The sequence below is a fragment of the Setaria viridis genome, chromosome 3 (assembly GCF_005286985.2).
Source record: "Setaria viridis chromosome 3, Setaria_viridis_v4.0, whole genome shotgun sequence".
Classification (NCBI taxonomy): Eukaryota; Viridiplantae; Streptophyta; class Magnoliopsida; order Poales; family Poaceae; genus Setaria; species Setaria viridis.
Window position 1 is genome coordinate 5,894,732 of NC_048265.2, and position 21,820 is coordinate 5,916,551.

At 44.9% G+C, this 21,820-nt stretch overlaps 2 protein-coding genes, 1 non-coding gene and 1 pseudogene across 3 annotated transcripts; 2 read left to right on the top strand and 2 right to left on the bottom strand.

Annotated features, from left to right (window-relative positions):
* On the bottom strand, nucleotides 1–1,324 carry LOC117850927 (mugineic-acid 3-dioxygenase-like; annotated as a pseudogene).
* A 2,179-nt stretch (nucleotides 1,325–3,503) lies between these two features.
* On the top strand, nucleotides 3,504–5,220 carry LOC117850051 (2'-deoxymugineic-acid 2'-dioxygenase). Its single transcript, XM_034731828.2, has 4 exons — nucleotides 3,504–3,778; nucleotides 3,862–4,112; nucleotides 4,251–4,572; nucleotides 4,739–5,220. The coding sequence occupies exons 1-4, from the start codon at nucleotides 3,590–3,592 to the stop codon at nucleotides 4,997–4,999; spliced, it is 1,023 nt and encodes a 340-aa protein (XP_034587719.1). The 5' UTR covers nucleotides 3,504–3,589; the 3' UTR covers nucleotides 5,000–5,220.
* Nucleotides 5,221–9,592: 4,372 nt separating this feature from the next.
* Nucleotides 9,593–11,055, bottom strand: LOC117850415 (mugineic-acid 3-dioxygenase). The gene is made up of 2 exons (XM_034732243.2): nucleotides 10,778–11,055; nucleotides 9,593–10,641 (listed from the first exon to the last, which is right to left on the bottom strand). The coding sequence occupies exons 1-2, from the start codon at nucleotides 10,961–10,963 to the stop codon at nucleotides 9,811–9,813; spliced, it is 1,017 nt and encodes a 338-aa protein (XP_034588134.1). The 5' UTR covers nucleotides 10,964–11,055; the 3' UTR covers nucleotides 9,593–9,810.
* A 9,242-nt stretch (nucleotides 11,056–20,297) lies between these two features.
* Nucleotides 20,298–20,404, top strand: LOC117851097 (small nucleolar RNA R71). Its single transcript, XR_004639462.1, has one exon. It is a non-coding gene; the product is annotated as a small nucleolar RNA R71 (small nucleolar RNA).
* The last annotated feature ends 1,416 nt before the right edge of the window (nucleotides 20,405–21,820 follow it).

The window sequence follows — 21,820 nt, forward strand, 5'->3', positions numbered from 1 at the left end:
GACCAACACGTACGACAGATCTCTCCCAGATTACATCTCAGCTGCTAGACGTAACTGACACCTGTCGGCTGTGTGCTGTGGCCACTTCAGAGACTAGGAAAGCAAAACCTGTGGGCTTGTCCTGGCTCTTCTGCTTCACATCTCCTTCCGGTTGTTCTTGACGCTAGTCATCTGGTTGAGCGAGGACCCCAGATTCACAACGTTATACATGCGCTTGAAGTCCCTGAACCTGACGGTGCGGTAGCGCGGCGGGTTGCCCTCGCCGACGAACTCCTCGGCGGGCCCGACGACGCAGTCGTCCGCCGGCGCGACGAACGTGGCCACCGACATCCGCGGCGCCGCCGAGTTGGTGACCACGAGGTGCTCCACGCTCTTGAGCGTCCCGTTGGTCACGACCTCGAGCTGCAGGCCGAAGTTGACGACGAAGGAGTTGGGGACTGGCTGGACCTTGATCCAGTCGCCCTTGTAGGCGACCTCGAGGCCTGGGACGGCGCCGGGGAGGAGGACCGTGATGAGCTCCCGGTCGCAGTGCGGCGGCAGGCCCAGCGTCCTGCCCGGGTCCGGGCACGGCGGGTAGTGGTTGATGTCGACGGCCACGCCGCCGCTGATGTCGCCGACGAAGTAATCTGGCCGGAGGCCCATGCCCTCGCAGAAGGGTCTCCATGGCCAGGTCTCTTGTCAGCACGGTGTAATTCTCAACGAACTCCCTGAGCCTCTGTGGCTTGTGGGGCCAGTCCGAGGTGTCGCCGGCGGGCAAGGGGTAGACGAGGCAGAGGCAGTCGCGCAGAAGTTGACTTTCGATACGAATTTTACCTCTCGCCGAGGGTCTCGTAGACGGAGCCGGAGAAGAGCCTGTTAGGCTTGGATTTGTCCTCCGAGTAGAACTCCGCCTTTTCCTCCGCGGGCATCTTGAAGAAGTCGTGGCACACCGCCTCCATGTCGCGCAGCACCTGCTCGGGGACGCCGTGGTTCACCACCTGGAAGAAGCCGTGCTCCTTGGCGGCGTCGAGGATGGCACGGCGGACCTCGTCGCGGCCGCGGGACATGTCGATGACTGGCAGGGAGACAGAAACGTCGGCGGTCGTCGCCGGCCGGAGGTGGTCGGCCGGCAGGACGAAGGAGTCCGGGATCGACGACGCGTGGGACGGGGTCAGGTGGAGCATGCATGTTCTCCATGGATGATCGGACGATCTAAGGAGGGATCGGAGCAAAGAAACAATGCTTTCGTGTTCCTTTGGCCGCTCCGGCGTGCCGTTTTGTAGGCGTGTGCGTCACCCCCGATGATACGATGCATGACAGGTCGAGGTGTCTGAGTGCGCCAGCGATCGAGAAGCGTGGTTGCGTGAGTGAGTGACAAGGTGTCGCCGCTCAAGCTCGCGGTTGCATTGATCTCGTCGATATCCCGTCCTGTGTGATTGATTTGTTCGTCGCGTACTCGTGTAGTGGGAGCGGGCGGCTCGGCTGCCCTTGTCGATCGCCTTGTTGGATATTTGTTATGTGCTGCCGTTTTCGTTCTGTAGCTGGTACCAGATTATCTTGTCCCTCCGAGTATACAGCTGATTTTCCACTGATAAGCTGTCACTTTCATTCAGGATTTGCCGTCGTTATTACACATCAATTTCTTCGATCCTCATCCCGGGGTATAGCAAAAAGGGTAAAATTACGGCGCTCGGGCTCACCTTATATAGCACTTAGAAGGTGGGATTTTTGCAAGGATTTGATGTGGTGGCAGCGCATGAGTTTGAGCCCAACTCTTGTTCGGCTCGACCAGGCGAAGGGACTGAAGTAGGCTCTGACGTGCTGTCTAGGAGTGGCAGCGGCACAAAGAGGAGGGTGTCGGTTCAACGGGCGATGATATGACTCAATCTTTTGGCTGAGCTGGAGGAGAGACAAGCACCAAAACCATAAACAATAAGCATGTGCCTTAGCTTGAATCATTTTAGATCCTAAGATGGAGTCCAAATTATGGAAAGATCCAAATCATGTGATCCAAGCCATGGTAAAACCAAGAACTTAGAATCATTCCATGGTATACAAGTCGTAGTATCCAAGTCATGGATTCAAATAATAGTCAAAATCTAAATGATGGCATCAAATAATGGGAAGAGTACCCAAGGCATTCAAATGGAAGGAGATAAAACCACCGGATATTCTGATGATGCACTGACGGATGATGCATCTGAGCTTTCACCGGTGCTTTACTCAACAAAGAGGAAAACCTATTGGTAGTGAGATGTACATGCCACCGGAATATCCGATGACTATCAGATGAATGTATGGGACAAACAGGTGGACAAATACTAGAGGAAGTTTGTAACTTCCCTTTTTCTTGAAGCATTTTAAATTTCACTAAAAAATTATAATTTTCCAACAACTAATATATTTTATTTTATTAGGTAGAAAACATTTAAAGTCTTTTTATAAAATAAACATGCATAAAATATAATCATGTGTGTTCATTTGTTTGTGCCCTCTTCTAAAACCCAAGAAATAATCCCTTCCATTAAAAGCATTCAAACAAATACCAAACCTATCCTTCGATTGGGCCGAAAGCCCACTTCCTCTCCAGCCCAACCCAACAGCACCATCTATGTTCTCTTTCTTCTTCCCTCTATCTCATTTCGGCCCAGCATCCTTTTCGGCCTGGTCTATCTCACCCGTTCGGCCTGCGCCACAAGACTGGCCTGGCAACGGCCCGTTGGCACAGCCTCGAGCACGGCCCACACACACACAGACACTCATCCCTCTCCCATCGCTCCCAGTTGCTTTTATTGTAAATTATTTACAAATTAGCTCCTGCGTGTTCTCGGCTAGTTTTAGCAATTTATTATTAGCAAATGACTCTTTAATCAAGAAAAACGATCGCGGTAACTTGTGAAGCAATTGCAACTGCTAATGATTTCCCCAGGGCCTTTATTTCAGTTTATTAAACAAGGTATTGATTTGTTATTATTTAGCTTGATGCCTTGATCTACAGGATTTTTGACCTATTCAGGTCACCACTGGTAATTTGGCTTTAACCGGTAAATGGTTGTGGAAATTAACTTACGTGCATAGCTAGCCTGAAGCTTACCGTACGTGCGGCTGTATATATGTTTAGCCGAAAACAGGGGGATTTTGCATTCAAATTTCATATTAGGTATGGCCGGGGGCCGGGTCATGGCGCGAGCCCAGAAGCCTGGCGGCGACTTTCACGTTGTCACTCTCGCACCCCAATCACAGGATAGAGAACAGCATGCATTTATCCTAATTTATTCATTCCTAATAATTTAAATCTATTGCCGACCTAATGATCTGGATGGAACAGCATACAATCCTAGTTTACAAATTGTTTAATTGTCTTAGCTAGTTAACAAGTAATTACTACTAGCCGGTAGAGCAAGCTTTTTTGAACATACATCCTGATCATCAGGAATGCATGCATGGGCAGCAAGCTTCTTGCCGCCGCGGAAAGCTCTCCTCTCCCTCTCTTGGCGCCTATAAAATGTAGCGCCACCATTAGCAGTGCAGAGAAGAGAAACATACAAGAGCACACCACACAAGCTTGCAGTGCCTCCCAAACTCGCCAGAGATCCGGCATTCATCATCCATGGAGAACATGCTCCACCTCGCGCCGTCCCAGGCGTTGCCCTTGGACCGCTGCATCTTCTCGTCCGAGCATCAGCTGCCGCAAGCCATCTCCGCCACCGCGTCCCTGCCCGTCATCGACATGTCCCGTGGCCGCAGCGAGGTCCGCCGCGCCATCCTCGATGCCGGCATGGAGTTCGGCTTCTTCATGGTGATGAGCATGAGCCCAATTGTCCAGCATTGATCCCTGATTTATTTGCACTAACCACGACACGAGACAATAACTAACTGCAGGTGGTGAACCACGGTATCCCTGAGGAGGTGACCCGGGACATGGAGGACGTGTGCGAGGAGTTCTTCCAGCTGCCGGCGGCGGACAAGGCGTACATGTACTCGGAGGATAGGCACAAGCCCAACCGGATCTTCTCCGGCACCACCTACGAGACCGGCGGCGAGAAGTACTGGCGGGACTGCCTCCGCCTTGCCTGCCCGTTCCCCATCGGCGACGGCACAAAGGACTGGCCCCACACGCCCCAGAGGCTCCGGTACGTATACCAATTAGGCAATTCACAATTCATGTATACATATATATAAATACATGCTCTGTCACCATCAGTGTGTATATGTGTGTGTAACCTAGCTAGCTTCATTCTTTGACCCCACCTAACCTAACATGCCTGCAGTGGGGTTATCGAGAACTTCACCACACTGACGAGGGGAGTCGGGATGGAGCTGCTGCAGCTGCTGTGCGAGGCCATGGGGCTCCGGCCTGACTACTTCGAGGGCGACATCAGCGGCGGCGACGTTATCCTCAACATCAACCACTACCCTACATGCCCCAACCCGAGCAAGACGCTGGGCCTGCCGCCGCACTGCGACCGCAACCTCATCACCCTCCTCCTCCCCGGCAAGGTCTACGGCCTCGACGTCGCCTACAAGGGAGACTGGATAAAGGTTGAGCCCGTGCCTGGCGCCTTCATCGTCAACTTCGGCCAGCAACTCGAGGTGATCTCTCTCTCTCTCCCCCTCCCCCTCCCTCTCTCCCTCACCCCTCTCCCTCTCTCCCTCAACCCCCCCCCCCCCCCCCCCCCCCCCCCCCCCCCCCGCTCTCGGTTGCATCATCAAAGATCTATCATCCGATTATTAAGCACGTTGGTCTCTCTCGGCGCAGGTGGTGACCAATGGATTGCTCAAGAGCATCGAGCACCGCGTGGTGACCAGCTCCACGCTGCCGCGGACGGCGGTGGCAACTTTCATCATGCCCACACCGGACTGCCTCATCGGCCCTGCAAAGGAGTTCATCACCGAGGACAAACCACCGTGCTACCGCACCGTCAAGTTCCGCGACTTCATGCGCATCTACAATGTCGTCAAATTGGGGTCGTCCATCAATCTCACCACAGATCTCAAGAATGTCCAGAAGGAGATATGAACCAAGAACCAGCTGAGGTCAACAAAGATTTCATCCCTTTAATTTGCCATCCCCAGCATGTTTCACAGGGTCGTCAGCTCCTGGTTGTAATACCGTACCTGTGTGTTATTTTGGCTCCTGGTTGTAATACCGTACCTGTGTTCTTTTTGTTCCTGGTTATAATACTGTACCTGTGTTCTTTCGATGATATGACGCAATAAAAACGACAAATCCTGATGATACGAGGCAGCTTTATACTATATGGATTAATTTTGCAAAAATATTACTCATGTGCCATATCAAAATGCTCATAAGCAATAGTAGTATGATACCTTCAGACGTACCTGTCACATTTCACGCACTCTGCTATTTGGCGAGGTTTTGTCTTCACTACAGGAGATCACCCTATTCATGCTAGCATGAAAACATCATCTATGCTGATTTTTGAGCTGGCACAATGAAGCCAACGTGGATAAGGGGAATATATACGCGCCAATGTACACCTCGGCAAGGATAAGCACTTATCCCTACCGAATCTTGTTGTGATCCGGTACGAATATGATACTGACATTTGCTGATTAGTGATGAACCTAAAAGCATCATAAACACGGTTTTGATGTCATAAACTATGATTTATGATAGTTCCCACACTAATCGAGCATCATTAATCATGATTAGTGACCATCCTTATTTCCTCGTATTACTAAACCTATGACAATAATGGAAAGTCACTGAAATCATCATAATTGACTCTTGCGAAGCAAGCCATCTTGGACAATGATCCAACGTAGCATCCTAATTGTGACAAATTGTTTCGTCATAACTTGATTTAGGCTGGTTCTTGTTGGAATGAGCCTAATATTTACTATCCTCGTAACTTGAATTAGGGTCAAGTGTTTAACTCTTATTGGACCTAGCCCAATAAATATTGTTGTCATAACTTGTAATATACCCAATTATTGTTAGAATGAACTGAATATTTGTTGTAGTCCTAACTTGTAATATGCCCAATACTTGTTGGGCCGAGCAGAATGTTTGCCCATGTGATAATAAGCTAGATTTTATTTTGCAGACCCATTTTAAGCTTAATTATATGCAGGAAAATCCTAGGTAACCCTTAATTAAATTTTAATATAATTTTATATTACGTACAAATTGATTTTCGAACTAAAGCATTTCAATTTTTTGTAACCGAGGTCAGTAGGGAAGCTCCAACCTATTTTTTTATAATTTTTTATTTCAAACCAATTTAATTCGTTCCCACGGAGAGTGGAACCTAGACCCGCTGTGCTACTCAAGTGCTCTAACCGCTAGGCTAGAGGCCCCTTTCATAACTAAAGCATTTCAATTGATAGCTCATCTGATTGGCACATAACCCACATCCAAATAAATTTTTCTCATCACACATTACAAATTATTTTTCATCTCCACAAATCAAGCACATCAGAAATCACAAATCACAGCACATGATAATTCTCTCACCAATAACAAAGCTAGTCTAACAGTTGCAAGGACATGAGCACATGTCTAAAAAGAAAAGCATTGACTTTCCCCTCTGAAGTTTAGCATTTGACGTTGCTTGGTTTCTCGTGCTACTTTCTTCAAACTCTTAATCTTCTCAAATTGTATTTTCATTGCTGCATCTGAAGCTTGTGTAATTGTCTTCAAGTCATTCAACACTTGTTCCTGATCAACACTATGTTGTCGTAGTTGTGCTTCTTGTTTCTCGACCTCAAGCTCTAATTGTAGCTATTCAAGAGAAACTTCATAGCTTGTGCTTATTGGTGTGGCTGACTACATGATCGCATATTCAAGAAATGCACATTCTCACGAAGGCGACCACAAATTCTGTTAGCACAAGTCCAAAAGAGTATAAGTGATTTTTGCTCTCTTACAGCCCTACTTGATGCTCTAGGACACTCATATTCTTGCCCTATATAGAGAGCATTTCCTATATAACTGTGTGTAGCCTATTTCTCTTGAATGCTCCTAATTGCTTCTTTGCATGTTTGGATGAGACCTTGTGTTGGTTTGTTTATATAGATCCCTCCAATATCCTCATTCGTACAATTAGGAGCGTAGGATTTAGCAATCAAGTCCTAGCTATATAGTTATTTTTTTAGAAAATGGATAAATATCCGGCCTCTGCGACCGCACACAGCCAAGTTTTGCAGTATTCGATTCTCAACACATCAGCTGATCACACAAATAATTGAAATAGTATGCAAACGACAAGAAGAAATCAAAGCAAAGTCTATTATTGCTTCTCCATCCATTCTTGGCAAAGATATCCAGGGCGATGATCTCCAACACCTTGCTTGCCAAACATATGGTCTCCCATGCTTCCTCACGCTGCAGTAGAGACCAATATCGCAGCTAATATGCTTCTCTGAAAATAGCCTGCATAAAAGAGGTTAATCATTTTTTTTTCAAAAACCATATCTTTACGCGTACACCAAATTGCCACATCAGTGCTGCAACCCCAACGAAAATCAAATTTCTATCTTTTTTATTCATGCTTGTTAACCAATTTCCAAGCATGTGCTGTATTGATCTTGGTGGGGTTAACCCAGTAGCTATAGTTACAACCCTCCAAATTATATTAGCATATTGACAATCAAAGAAGAGATGCTTAATTGTTTCGTTACAATCACAGAAACAATATTTTTGACTCCCGGTCCAATTCCTCTTAGCTATGTTATCCTTTGTTAAGATAACACCCCATTGGAGATATCAAAGGAAAATCTTTATTTTTAGAGAAATCTTTAACTTCCATATGAATTTATTGATGAAAGGAGTACCCTGGTTAATGAGATATTGATACATAGTCTGAATAGTAAATTTGCCTTGTCTATACAAATCCCAGGTAAAACTATCCCAGACGGCATTTATGCCTCGTAGGACAAGACGACATTTATGCCCGGTAGGAATATTATGGAGGGAGTAGTGATTTTGCATGAAACTATCTATGACTACACACTAAAAACTCAATGACGTTATTCTCAAAATTGACTTTGAGAAGGCCTATGATAAAGTAAAATGGCCTTTTTTTACAGCAGACACTCAGAATGAAGGGATTTTGCCCACGATGGTGTTCATGGATTGAAAATTTTGTCTCGGGAGGTAGTGTGGGCATCAAAATTAATGATGACATTGGGCACTACTTCCAAACAAAAAAAGGTCTTAGGCAAGGAGACCCTATGTCACCTATCCTATTCAACATTGTGGCAGATATGCTCTCCATCTTGATTAAGAGGGCTAAGGATGATGGCCAAATTAAAGGAGTCATTCCTCACTTGGTTGAAGAAGGATTATCTATTTTGCAGTATGCAGATGATACGATCATATTCATGGATCACAATCTAGAGCAAGCTAAGAAATGATGCTTTTGCTCTCTGTCTTTGACCAATTGTCAGGCTTGAAGATTAACTTTCACAAAAGTGAAGTCTTTTGCTATGGAGAAGCTAAACATTATAAGCAAGAATATACTCAATTGTTTGGTTGTGAACTAGGATTGTACCCTTTTGGGTACCTGCATTCCGATGCACTACAACAAACTCCGTAATGCGGATTGGAGTGCTATCGAGGAAAGATTCAAACGCAAACTAAGTACATGAAAGGCTAAACACTTGTCCTATGGGGGTTGGCTGATTTTATTAAATTCCGCCCTTAGTAGCCTTCCTATGTTCATGATGTCTTTCTTTGAAATCCCTAAAGGTATCCTGAAAAGACTGGATGTCTATCGATCCAGATTTTTTTAGCAAGGCAATAGTGATAAACAAAAATATCGCCTAGCTAAATGGGATATCTTGTGCCGTACGAAAGATCAAGGGGGTATGGGAATAGTGGACTTATATATTAAAAATAAATATCTCATTAGCAAATGGCTATTTAAATTGCTAAATAAAAATAGCACATGGCAGACCTTTCTTACAAATAAATATCTAAGTTCAAGCCGCCTATCCCAGGTTAAAATTAAACCTGGCGATTCATACTTTTGGAAATGTTTGCTTAGGGAAGATTTTCTAGGTTGTGGGACCTTCAAGATAAAAGATGGTTCCCAAACTAGATTCTAGGAGGATACATGGGTAGGCTCTACACCACTCAAAGAGCAATTTCCCACTCTATATAATATAGTATACTATCCTCACATAACAATAGCAAATGTCGTGAACCGCTAGCTATATAGTTATGGTCCAAGTAGTCCTTGTGTTGGAGAGATAGGCAGTGACAACGTGCAGTGGATTCGAGGAGGCTGCAACGGTATGTGCAGCTGGCGCGAGAGCGGCGGTGGCGTGCAGAGGCCACATGAGCATGGGCGAGTGCCCCGAGCTGCAATAAGATCTAGTTCGCAGGAAGGAACTGAGAGTGTCGAAGGTTGTGTGTGTGGGAGGCTCTCCTCATCGCGGCCGGCCGGCGTATCGAGAAGCCTTGCTATTATCACTTGCAGTGCGAAACCATTTCCAATCCAACATACCAACACCACTAGCAGCTCGGACCGATCGAGTTGACCAAAGTAGTCTCAACTGGAACCATATTGGCCCTAGCTATATTTTGTCGCGACCGTACAAAAAAGTGTAAGTAAGACATGATTTTTTTAGCATAATCCACATCGACAATAATTCTTGTTTATTTAGTTCAAACACCCTCACTTTCGTCACTGTTACAACACCAACATATAACTTATCACTTGTGGCTTTTATTGGTTCGTACGTATCACGAACACGGCACGCGACCGGTACGTACGATGGGGTCACATGTGTACATCTCAGCTGATAGATCATGTAGTAACTGATACACGGAAATAAAACTTGTTGCGGTTCTGCTAGCTCTCACATCTCCTTCTGGATGTTCTCGAGGTCGGCGATCTGGTTGATGGAGGACCCCAGGTTGACGACGTTGTGCTTGCGCTTGAACTCGCCGACGGTGAGGGTGCGGTAGCGCGGAGGGTTGTCCTCGCTGATGAACTCCTCCGCGGGGCCGACGACGCAGTCGTCCGCCGGCACGATGAACGCCGCCACCGACAGCCGCGGCTTGGCCGAGTTGGTGCTGGCGCGGTGCTCCACGCCCCTGAGCAACCCGTTGGTGACGACCTCGAGCTGCAGGCCGAAGTTGATGATGATGGAGTTTGGCACGGGGAGGACCTTGATCCAGCCGCCCTTGTAGGCGATGTCGAGGCCAGGGACGGCGCCGGGGAGGAGGACGGTCATGAGGTCCCGGTCGCAGTGCGGCGGCAGGCCCAGCGTCCTGCTCGGGTCCGGGCACGGCGGGTAGTAGTTGATGTCGACGACGACGCGGCCGCCGCTGATGTCGCCGACGAAGAAGTCGGGGCGGAGGCCCAGGCCCTCGCACAGCAGCTGCAGGATCTCCATGGCCAGGCCTCTTGCCAGCCCGGTGTAGTTCCCAACAACCTCCCTGAGCCTCTGCGGCTTGTGGGGCCAGCCCGAGGTGTCGCCGGAGGGCAGGGGGTAGAGGAGCTCGAGGACGTCCAGCCAGTACTTCTCGCCGAGGGTCTCGAAGCTGGAGCCGGAGAAGAGCCTGTTGCGAATGCTCTTGTCTTCAGAGTAAAACTCAGCCTTGTCCTCCGTGGGCATCTGGAAGAACTCGTGGCACACCGCATCCATGTCCCGCATCACCTGCTCAGAGATGCTATGGTTCACCACCTGCATGCAAATGCAATATAATGCAACACGCACGTTCTGGTCAATTCTGATATATAATACAGATAGTTGGGTTGGGATTGGGATTAATTGGTGATATTGTTGAGATCGATCTCGATCGATCGATCGAGCAACTCGCCTGGATGAAGCCGTACTCCTTGCCGGAGTCGAGGATGGCGCGACGGACCTCGTCGCGGTCGCGGGACATGTCGACGACGGGCAGGGAGACAGCGGCGGTGGCTGGGCGGAGTTGATCGGCCGGCAAGAGGAAGCAGTCCGGGATCGATGGCGCGTGCACCGGGGTCAGGTTCAGCGTGCTCGCCATGGATGACAGATCGGAGGAGCTTGCTTGCTAGAGGTGCTCGATCGAATTGCTCGCTCGTGTTCTGATCCGATCATTTCGCCGCTCTGGCGAGCCGTGTTTTGTAGGCGTGGCCGCGGAGTGGGACGACGATGCTCCGGGCAGCAAGAAGCATGCGAGCGACGTTGGGGGGGGGGGGGGGGGGGGGGGGGGGGGGGGGGGGGCGGGAGCGCGTGACAGCGTGAAAGTTGCCGCTCAAATCCTCGTCGTGGATGGGAGCGGGCAGCAGGTCGGCTGTCCTTGTCGGATTTTGCTACGTACCAGTTGATACACACAGTTTGAAATGGAAAGCTAGTTATATTCTACGACCTTGTTCAATTTATTAGCTACCTTATCGACCTTGTTTGATATTTCAGAGCAGGTAAATATTTTGCCGATGGAACAGAAAATATGCATAAGAATAATCCATACACGTGCTCCTTCATTGTTGTAAAGTTGTTCCATGCATGCATCCAATTTAAACTAGAAATTGTTTTGCGTGCATGTCTTGTGCGTTAATCAGTATATCAGCAAGCCGTAAATAATTTATAAATTTGTTTATTACTCCCATTGTTTTTTTACATGTGTTTGTCCTAAGTCAAACTTATCAATTTTACTATCAAATATATATACTTTCAAAATATATTTTATGGTGAATTCGATGAAACAAACTTGATATTGTAGATTTATTATATCCTTATACCGATCCCGGGACAATATCGCCCGCTTTGCGACAACGGCTCATTATGGCTTGTGACACCTGACCCAAATTGGATATGGCCCAGCAGTGCCCCATGAGCGCAGATGCGCACGTTTAGTAACACCTAGCTAGTTGAGCAAGGGTGGAGCCACCTTTGTTCACCTTCGGGTAACCCTTTTACACGAAGCGAGGACGAAAGTGTAAGTAGGGTGCTATGTCTATGCGTGCTCACCACTCAGAAGGGCTGGACAGTGCGGCTTTGGAGGACAGGGTGTTACAAGTGGTATCAGAGCCAACCCTCGCAGTTGCTCGTACGGGTCAGTGTGTTGCCATATGGCACATAGCGCTTGTGGGCCCGGAGGGGACACACAACATGGCATATGGCGCCGGCACTGGACGTACGGTCGTGCACTAAGAGGGAACTTTCCTGAACATTTGCTCAAGTATGGGTGAGTTGAATCGACGAGGTCGTCTTATCCTTTGAGGAGGGTGTATGTGACACCGTGTTGACGGCTGTTAGCACACCAATTGTGAACCATAAACGCATGGATCAGTTGTAGCTCTTCCCTCAGAGTACTCTTCCAAGGTTTATCAATCCGTGGAACTCATAGCACAAGATCTATTTTAACTGGTACTATTAGTATGAACTTAGTTGTTTATGAGAGATTCAGATCTAATCTACTAGGCATGTATAGATAGATAACATATAGAGCAGAGGTAACCAATCTAGAACAACCTAGACCATGCATGTTGTAATTCCGAGCATAGATAGCAAAGCAATATAGATCGATCTTAATAAAAAATATATTTAAATCTACACCTCCGGTCTGACTTCCTCCTACCTTACACAAGAAAGACCCTGTCACTATCCTCTCTATCAACATAGGTAGATTAAGGGCATGATCAAAAGAATATGTCGTACTCATCGGTAGATCAGGCATGCAAATCTGGTCACCATGACCACAAGAACATTCTAAGCAATCTATCATTGATTCATAGATTGAAAAAACATCAAACCCAATAGAGCATAAAACCATAGAACAAGATACTTAGATCGCTGAGAACATGAATAGATCTATTACTTCACCATGAATGATTGTACATCACAAGATCACCAACGAGATCCTACCTTCATCTTGATGACTCCTAGCTCCAGAACTCCAGCGTGATCTTCCTCGCAGGTGATCACGCTGGCAGAGGTTCGCCTACGCTAACCCCTGACAACTGCATGGCCCTTGGATCTCCGAAGTGGTGTCCCTCGAGCTCCTTTTGCTTCTCTGCTGCTTCACGCCATGTACCTCGACTTCCGCTCGGTGCTCGGTGATTTTTGGGTGTATTTATAGTCCAGAGGGCACGTGGTAAAAATTGGAAGGCGAGGGGGCGAAGGAAACCCGTAGGCTGATCAGCCAGGGAGGGTCCAGGCCGATCGGCCTGGGCCTTCCTTTTGCCCTCTCACGCTCTGCTTTGTCCCCAAGTCTCTTTGCTCTGGAATCTTCTTTTCACTTGCATGTGGGCCTGACACGTCGGTAGCTTCGGGGAGATATTGATCTTCATTGACTTTCCAAATCTTCACTTGATCCTCTTTTATTCCTCATTGATCCCGAAGTAGTCCTTGCCATATCTTCAAATTCATAGCCCCTAAATCACCTCGGAGGATTACTTGCCTAAGTTGAGCATCAGGGGAGGCCAGGGAGCCCTAGGCTGATCGGCTTGGACCCCCTAGGCTGATCGGCCTAGGCCCTTTCTGGGTCCTCTGGTTCTCATTTTCGTCTGGCTCGTTGCTCGCTTCAGGTTTTATCCAAAAATGTTACTTTAGGCCCAATTTCCTGCAAATAGAATATCCTCTAAAATGCAAAGCACAAGTGAAAATGACCGATTTATTAGGTATGATCAATAGTTTAGGCATTAAATTCATGTTATTATTGAAGATAAGCAGGGGCAAAAGTGTGTCAATAACGAGTGCCAACAATCCCCCCATGCTTAAACCTTGCTCGTCCTCAAGTAAGTCTCAATAGAAATCAGCGTTGCCCTTCAGTGTTCAACCCTGCACTTGATCATACATAAGAAAATATAATGCTCTCATAGGATTTTTCATAAGTGTTCAAGTTGTAACCAGCCTTTTGTAATATGGAAGGTAGATAACATTTAAGCATAACCCACAATGAATAAATTTTCTTGCTCTCAATTTTAAACAAATCTCAGAAGATTTTCAATAAGACTTTTTTAAAAAGTAACCGGACCGAGATCAACAATTTAAACTTCACAACAATTGCTCATTGTTCTCTCAACTCAACAAGTCTCTCAAACCTATGCTAGAACTTCTCCAACCTGTCATCACTCATAAAAATATGTGTAAGGCTTTATCTGAATTTTCAGGAAGGTTAGTCCTAGCAAAGATATTATAATCAGGATATTATCAAAACAAGGAAGACTTCTGATGGATCTTACTGAGGCTTGTCAAAAAGACCATGGAAAATAATTGCTTATGGAGAGGGAGAAAATGAACACACACATTTAGATAGGTGGACATGTGCAAGTGACAAATGAATGATCCCGAGGCACAAATGAAGTCCTCGGTATCGGATTGCACATAGTTGGAAAAATTGAGTATGGATCAATCCTTTAATATTGAGAGCACTTAGGACTTTTATGAAGCTTAAAGAATTGAGGAGCAATTATTTCCCTTTTTTTCCTTCCTTATTTTTTCTTTCTTTTCCTCCCTTTTTTATTTTTCTTTCTTTATTTTTCTTTCACATTTATTCTTTTCTTTTTCTTTTTCTTGCTCCTCAGAACTTCTTGCAACATAGTACTTACTCAGCAATAGTCAGAGATAATGCGATGACTCCCCATGCTTAGACGATGCTCATCCTCGAGCATGAAAAGGAGAAAAATAAACCGTTGATGTAAGTACCAAAATCTTCGATCTTCCACAGAAAATTAGCTTTTATTCCTCTAGAGGGACTTCCACGCCAAAAATCAGAGGCGTCAGAGAGGGGAACACCCCAAGCCGATCGGCCTAATGGTGTCCAGGCCGATCGGCCTGGCTCCTTTTCGCTTCTGTTTCCTTCCATTTTTATTCTCCGCACTGATGGATGCATCCAGGTCTTGATTTTCTTGAAAAGGCATTGATTTATCTTCTGGATCTTTGTCGAAAATTTTTCCATACTCAATGATAGGTTATGGTCAAGGAGGTTGTCACAAAAATAATATATTTAGATTTAGGATGGATGTCCAGCGAGGTTTGTGAAATTTCCAATGTAGAAATTCACAATGTATGGATAGAAAGGCTAGAAATAAAAGGTTACACAAAGGAATGACCAACTTCTAAGTGTCATACCATAGAAATAAATCTTGGATCAATTAATCTAAAAATATATTCTGCAATCTATGTCTCATGATAAATATTTGGCTTTGGATGGGTAGAGCAATTGCAATAAGTATTATTGACAAGGTCAATGTAAACGATTTTCAAAAATTAAATATCCTTTGATCCATTTAAAAGAGAGAGCAATAAATATATGGGTCTCAAATAATCATAACCTCCACAAATGATCATGCCGGTATTTTAGTAACTTCAGATCATATTAGAGAGAGCATTATCTTAAATGTGCAAATAACCACGTATAAAAATTAAACAAAGCATCAACGATCATCATTTTTTAATATGAAAAGAACTTAAGCCATCACAATTAATCATTTTCATTATGTTCAGGTGATGCATAATTTATTCATTACAAGCCCTGGTGAAATAAAAATAACCACACAAACAGAAAATAAAAACTGAAAATAAAAAAAAAGATAAAGTACCACGCTTACCAAACTCACGCACGCAGAAAATAAAAGGAAAATCCGAACCACACACGTGCATTTATTCAAATCTTTAGTCTTCTAATCAAGATCATCATGTGGCGGGTCGTAGTGCGGCTCTCCTTGTTGATGATGCCCGTAGAACCTATGCTCATAGGCATCCTATGCTCCACCTTGGTATTGATCCAGAGGAACGATTTCCATTGTCCCTAATTGATAGGCGATGCTTATGCTTCCGTCCTCTATCCTCTTGGCAGCTTGCCTCATAGTATTTGCGTCTTCTAAATTCCTTTGCATGTACGCACTGATGGTGCACACACCTCTCTGAGGCTGTGGAAGGTGGCTGAATTGGGTGGCCAGTGAAACATATGGTGGACGTCCCTTAAAAGGCGGTGGCAGATAACTATGAAAGGCATATGGTACTTGCGGTGGTGGATGCGTCGGTTGCTAAAAGTGTGGTGCAAATGGAGCTTGCGCCCATGCTTCTGCCGGCGCCTCCAGCCATTGTTCTTGCTACCATCCTTCATGAACTCCCTCATAGCTTGGTGGATTCTGGAACTCAATTTGCCAGTAGCTTGAGCTGGGTGGCAGTTGTGGTACTTTTGGAGCGGCTTGAGAGGATGAACCTTCATCAATCCGTTGTCCTCTTTTATCTTTCCTTGTGGGAAATAATATTCCATCTTCAAGCCAGTCGATTCTGCCCACGTGATAAATCCAAGTCTTCTACCGGGCAATTTGAAATTAGTGACCCCAACTATATAGCCATTCTCTTCATCTCCACTAATCAGATGTGCATTTTTCATGGTCTTGGTGTCAATACTTCCAGCTTTTATGAAACAACCTGGGAGCCTTTCAATATTTGGCTTCAAATGTAATGCAATCAGAGTGAGATAGCAACAGGAGCTGACAACTCAGGTTCCAGTTATAGCTTTAGCAAGCCATTTGTTGATCATCTTGTAGGTGGGGTCAATGACTTGCTTTTTGTCAACTGCACAAGAAAGCCAATTTATTTTTGGATCAGTAATCTTGGTCTCCCTCATCCTTCTTGAGATGCGATGGCACATCCAAAAATGAAACACCTGCAAGATGGGGCTGCAAATATATATCCTCTGCCTATTTTCTTCTTTGGAAATTTTCTTCCAAAATTCCTTCATGTCTTCCTCTTCTACTTCTGCAAGTTCTGGGGCCTGTGGATTGAAACCCAGAACTTCCATGATGCCACCGAATGTGATAATCTTCTCTTCATCAGCATGGAATTTGCTCGGTCCCTTCATCATTCCACCTCATGACTTGTTTCATAGTCATGAATATTTCAATTGCCACATCCTTGTGCACACTAACGGGACCGTTGAGAGCAAATTGTACCCAACCAATGTTGCTCAGAAGCTATAGATATCATTGTGGAAGCCAATCTTCTGGAGGAAATCATCGTCAAAATCATAGTTGGCAACAAGCCTCCCCTCAATATTCTTGTGCCTCTCCTCTTCCTCCTTGCTCTTGATTATGAAGCTGTAAATCGACTTCTTTTCAGTGTAGCCACTTCGAGAGCGAGTCGCTCTTCTCGAACGTTCCGGTGTGGCTTCAGAAATTCCACGCGGTTCACTGAACTGCATGGAAGAGCTTCTTGTGTTCATCCCACCAAGCAGCATATGGTCGCTGCATGGTGGCACCATGTCGACGTCATCGCCTCGCGGCAACTCGGAGACTGAGTATCACTGTGAAGCGCTCAATGTAGATGAATTGCCCACCGATGAGCATGATTTCTTCTTCCCAAATAGCCTTCCAATGCTCGTTTCAAGAAAAACTACCCACCGGGGTTTCTTGCCGACGAGAATTTACGCAAGAGCAAGAACTAGCAAGAGGTGCTTGTTGAAATTTTTATTTTGCTGGAATTTGGTAGAGCTTTGGTTCACGAATTTTTTAGAGGCTACACAGGGGTGTTCTTGGTGTTCTAAGTAGAAAATATGATGAAAAAAAGTGAGAGGGGGGTACTGACCAAAGGGGGATGCCACGAGGTTTAAAAAGAGCTCAGGCCGATCGGCCTGGTGCTTTTCTCCTCTTTTGCTTGTCATCTTTCTCCACATGATTGTTGGTCCATTATAGCACTGAATTTTCAGGTCTTCACGTGAAGGGAACCACCAAAACAATCTCCTTTACTCCTTCATCTTGTCACTTTGTTGAAAATCATGCACCTATGTGTCATAGTCTTTGTTTTTCCTTCAATCATACTAAATTTCTTGTCCTTTGAGCTGCAACAACTAGGCATGGCAGGACACTCTTTGTTTCTTTATGCATGAGTGGTAGGTGAGAGTGCCTTTTGATCTCGTACTTTCAAATCAAGTCATTAGTGTTAATGAAGCTCATAAACCCTTCCAAATATGTTTAGATGCTTAATACTCCTCTAATTTCAAAAATTAAAAAATAACTCAGAGCTAGCAATGAGTTCAAATATATTTTAGAGGAGTTTTGAAGCACCAAAAATAATTGTAAGTCAAAGGGATTTCCGACTACATTAATTTTCGTTGCACCAGTATCGTTCATTCTCATGAATTGAGATGAAGCAATTTCGATTTCAACCGTGGGGTGATGGGTTTAGGTTCTAATTTTGGCCAAAGAGAGGAATTTTGAATCAAATAAATAAATGTGGCTCAGAGAAATTCTAATTCTAGGAAAACCAATCAAATTTTCAAGTTTAAACAAACCAAAAATCGTGGGTTTATGCGAGTCTTAGCATGCGTCAAAATTTACAAAGTAAGAATAACGCGGGCTCTACTCGTGTGTTTTATCAAGAGAAATAAGTTAGGTTAATTATCATGGTCAAGATAAAAAATATGATAGGATCTGTATAGATGGTTCTAGTTTTCCAAGATTGGGTTGTCCTCATGGTCAAGAGAAACTTCAAATGACTTCAGGGTTGTCCTCCTAGTAGCTTATTCTTGACTCAACGATCGGGTTGCCTCCCGCAAAGCGCTTCGTTTATAGTCTATAGCTAGACTCTTTGATTCTTCACTTTGGACCAGCGCTCGATGTCGACGCTGCAGTCTTTGGCACCCACTTCTTCACCTTCATTGACTTTCACGCAGGTGTAAGCTTGGCTATCTGTTTGGTCTTCACAGGCTGGCTTTCTTCCTTCTTCTGGACGCTAGCAACTTATGCTGGCTTATTTTCTTCCGCCTTCTTGTTCTTTTCCTCCTGCTTAACATGGTGATGTGGCAGGTATACTTGCTAGAAATCATGTTGCATACCTCGTAGCATGGACGAAACTTAAATGCACTCAGCGTGCCATTAATATCAAACTTGATCTCGCCCTTCCCAACGTCTATGTTTGCTCTTGTGGTCTTCAGGAATGGCCTTCCAAGAATGAGTGGGGATTTAGCTCCTTCTCCCATCTCGAGTATCACAAAGTCAACAGGGACAAAGTGATTCCTAATCTTCACAGGTATGTCTTTAGCAATGCCTTCAGGATAACGCATAAAATTATCTGCTAACTCCAGGCACATAACAGTTGGTTCCGGCTGTGGCAAGCGAGCTTCTCAAACACAGCTTTTGGCATGACGCTCATACTTGCGCCAAGGTCACATAATGCCCTTTCAAACATCAGCGCTCCAATTGAACATGGGATGGTTGGACATTATGGGTCTCTTTTCTTCTCAGGAGCTTGATTAGCGATCACAACACTGCACTCTTCTGTCATCTTGATGTGATCTATAGTGAACTGCGGGATCTCTCGCTTGTTCATCAGTATATCCTTGAAGTAGCGAGTGTAGGTTGGAACTTGCAGAGCATCCAGCAGTAGCATATTTATATTCAACTTGCGCACAACTTCAACAAATTTTTCAAACTGTTCCTCAGTTTTACCTAGACGATGGCATGGTTTTCCTAGAAGAATCTTGGTGTCATCTTGATCAACGATCTCAAACTCAAGCTCTTCTGTTTTAATCTCTAGAGTCAGGGTAGGTGTCTTCTCCTTTGAAGTCATCTATGCTTCGGCAGCTGGTTTAGGCTTCTTAGCACCCGCCGGACGTTCAGGGTCTTCTGTTTTTTTGGCTGAGTGAGTTTGAATAGCTTTAGCTGACTATGGATTCCTTGGTTGTCCTGGCAATTTTCCTTCATTGCTTGTTAGATGCTCAGCTAACTGTGACTAGAGTCTCCAGCATCTTCATCATGTCCATCACTTGGCTGTTTGAACTTCCAACCTCCAGCATGTTCACCTTACTATCAACATTCTCGAGAAGCTTGTCCATAGCCTTGAACTTAGTGACAATGTATTTGTTAATCTTGTCTTGCTCCTCCATGAACTCCTTCAGCTGAATGCTTAGAGGCACACTGTTCTGGATAGATGAGCTTGCATTGAATTGAGGTCTATTCTATCCATACCGATAGTTGGATGGTGGAAACCACTCTCCCTTATTCATGTAGTCTAGCAACCTTGCTTCATCTGGACAGTTCTTCCTAACATGGCCGTATTCTCCACATTCTTCACATGTTGATTTTGCTTCTGCTACCTTCAGGTCTATAGCTTAAGCTTCTTTTATCTCCATCATCTCCAATCTTCTCATTTGCGAGTCGATTTTCCCTTTGAGCAGTTGATCATTCCCTACTTGCAACATACCCTGAGTGTTTCCAAATGGTTGAACTGGGAGTAGACGCCCAGATGATGCCCATGCATCGTTGTCTGCAACCTTCTTGAATATCTTGAAAGCTTGAGTTGGGGTGAGGTCAATAATTGATCCTCTAGCTGATGCGTCGATCATCACTCTTGATGCCGGTGTCAGCCCTTGATACAACTTCTGGACTAGATGCTTCCTCAGGAATTTGTGATGTGGAACAACACGGACGTAGTCATTGAAGCGCTCATAGGCTTCAGCAATATTTTTAGTAGCATATTGAGCAAAAGTAGTGATCCTATTCTACAAATTCTAAGTCTTGGTTGGCGAATAATATTCCAATATGAAAGCCTTCATCAACTAACCCCAATTCTGAATTGTTGCTGCAGGTAGAGAGTAGAACCATTGAATTGCTCTTCCAGGTAGAGAGTAGGGAAATAACCTCGCCCTTAGTTGATTCTTGTTGACTCCATCCATGTCAAAGGTGTTGCACAACTGCGTAAATTCTTGCAGGTGAAGATTAGCGTCCTCATTCCCAGTGAAAGGTGAACTTTGCACCATCCTCAGTGTATAAGTGTTGATCGTAAATGGCTGCCCAATGCCGTCCAACTCATGGATGGGTAAATCATTGATGTTTGGGATGCAATGCTCCCCGATAGTGCGCTCCAGCTCAGGTTGATCTCCCATTGCAATTTCTTCAGGTACGGGCAGAACTGGTGCCGCTTTTGGACTTGCTGGTGGTGTTGACTTTGGAGTAGATGATCATGACGATGATGTTTCTAAAACTTCCAATTCGTCCTTAACAGCTGAAGCTTCGATCTCCAGCTTTCTTGCCTGTGCTAAATGTTTACTTTGAAAATTTTTCTGGATCATCCACAAAATTTTTCAATTTGTTGGAGAGGTAACCGTCCATCTCCTATTAGCATTAGTCAAAGCAAAACACATATATACAAGAACTAGATTGAATTTTTGATTGAGATTGAGATTTGAACATAATCAAAAAGATTAAAAAGGAAAGACTGAAAAATTCATGAACAAAAAAAGTCATATTTAAAGATGCATAGTTAAACTTAGAACTTGACTATTTGTTCCCCAACAACGGCGCTAGAAAAGGTTGTTGATGGCTGTTAGCACGCCTATTGTGAACCGCAAGTGCACGGATCAGTTGTAGCTCTTCCCTCAGAGTACTCCCCCAAAGTTTATCAATCCATGAAACTTATAGCACAAGATCTATTTTAACTAGTATTGTTAGTATAAACTTAGTTGTTTATGAGAGATTCAGATCTAATCTACTAGGCATGTACAGAGAAATAACAGATAGACCAAAGGTAACCAATCTAGAGCAACATAGACTATGCGTGTTGTAATTCCGAGCATAGATAGCAAAGCAACATAGATCGATCTTAGTAAAAAGCATATTTAAATCTACACCTCCGGTCTGACTCCCGAAAACCCCTACCTTACACAAGAAAGATCCCATCACTATCCTCTCTATTAGTATAGGTAGATTAAGGGTACGATCAAAAGAACATGTCATACTCATCGGTAGATTAGGCATGCAAATCTGGTCACCATTACCACAAGAACATCCTAAGAAATCTATCATCGATTCATAGATTGAAAAAACAGCAAACCCAATAGAGCATAAAACCATAGAAGGATATACTTAGACCACTGAGAACATGAACAGATCTATTACTTTACCATGAATGATTGTACATCATAAGA

What these genes read in the sequence shown, in the direction of transcription:
- LOC117850415 (XM_034732243.2), bottom strand. Translation starts at nt 10,963, where the DNA reads ATGGCGAGCACGCTGAACCTGACCCCGGTGCACGCGCCATCGATCCCG. An exon ending in AGGAGTACGGCTTCATCCAG is followed by an intron (nt 10,642 to 10,777) that starts GCGAGTTGCTCG and finishes ATTTGCATGCAG; the next exon opens with GTGGTGAACCATAGCATCTC.
- LOC117850051 (XM_034731828.2), top strand. Translation starts at nt 3,590, where the DNA reads ATGGAGAACATGCTCCACCTCGCGCCGTCCCAGGCGTTGCCCTTGGAC. An exon ending in CACACGCCCCAGAGGCTCCG is followed by an intron (nt 4,113 to 4,250) that starts GTACGTATACCA and finishes ACATGCCTGCAG; the next exon opens with TGGGGTTATCGAGAACTTCA. An exon ending in ACTTCGGCCAGCAACTCGAG is followed by an intron (nt 4,573 to 4,738) that starts GTGATCTCTCTC and finishes CTCTCGGCGCAG; the next exon opens with GTGGTGACCAATGGATTGCT.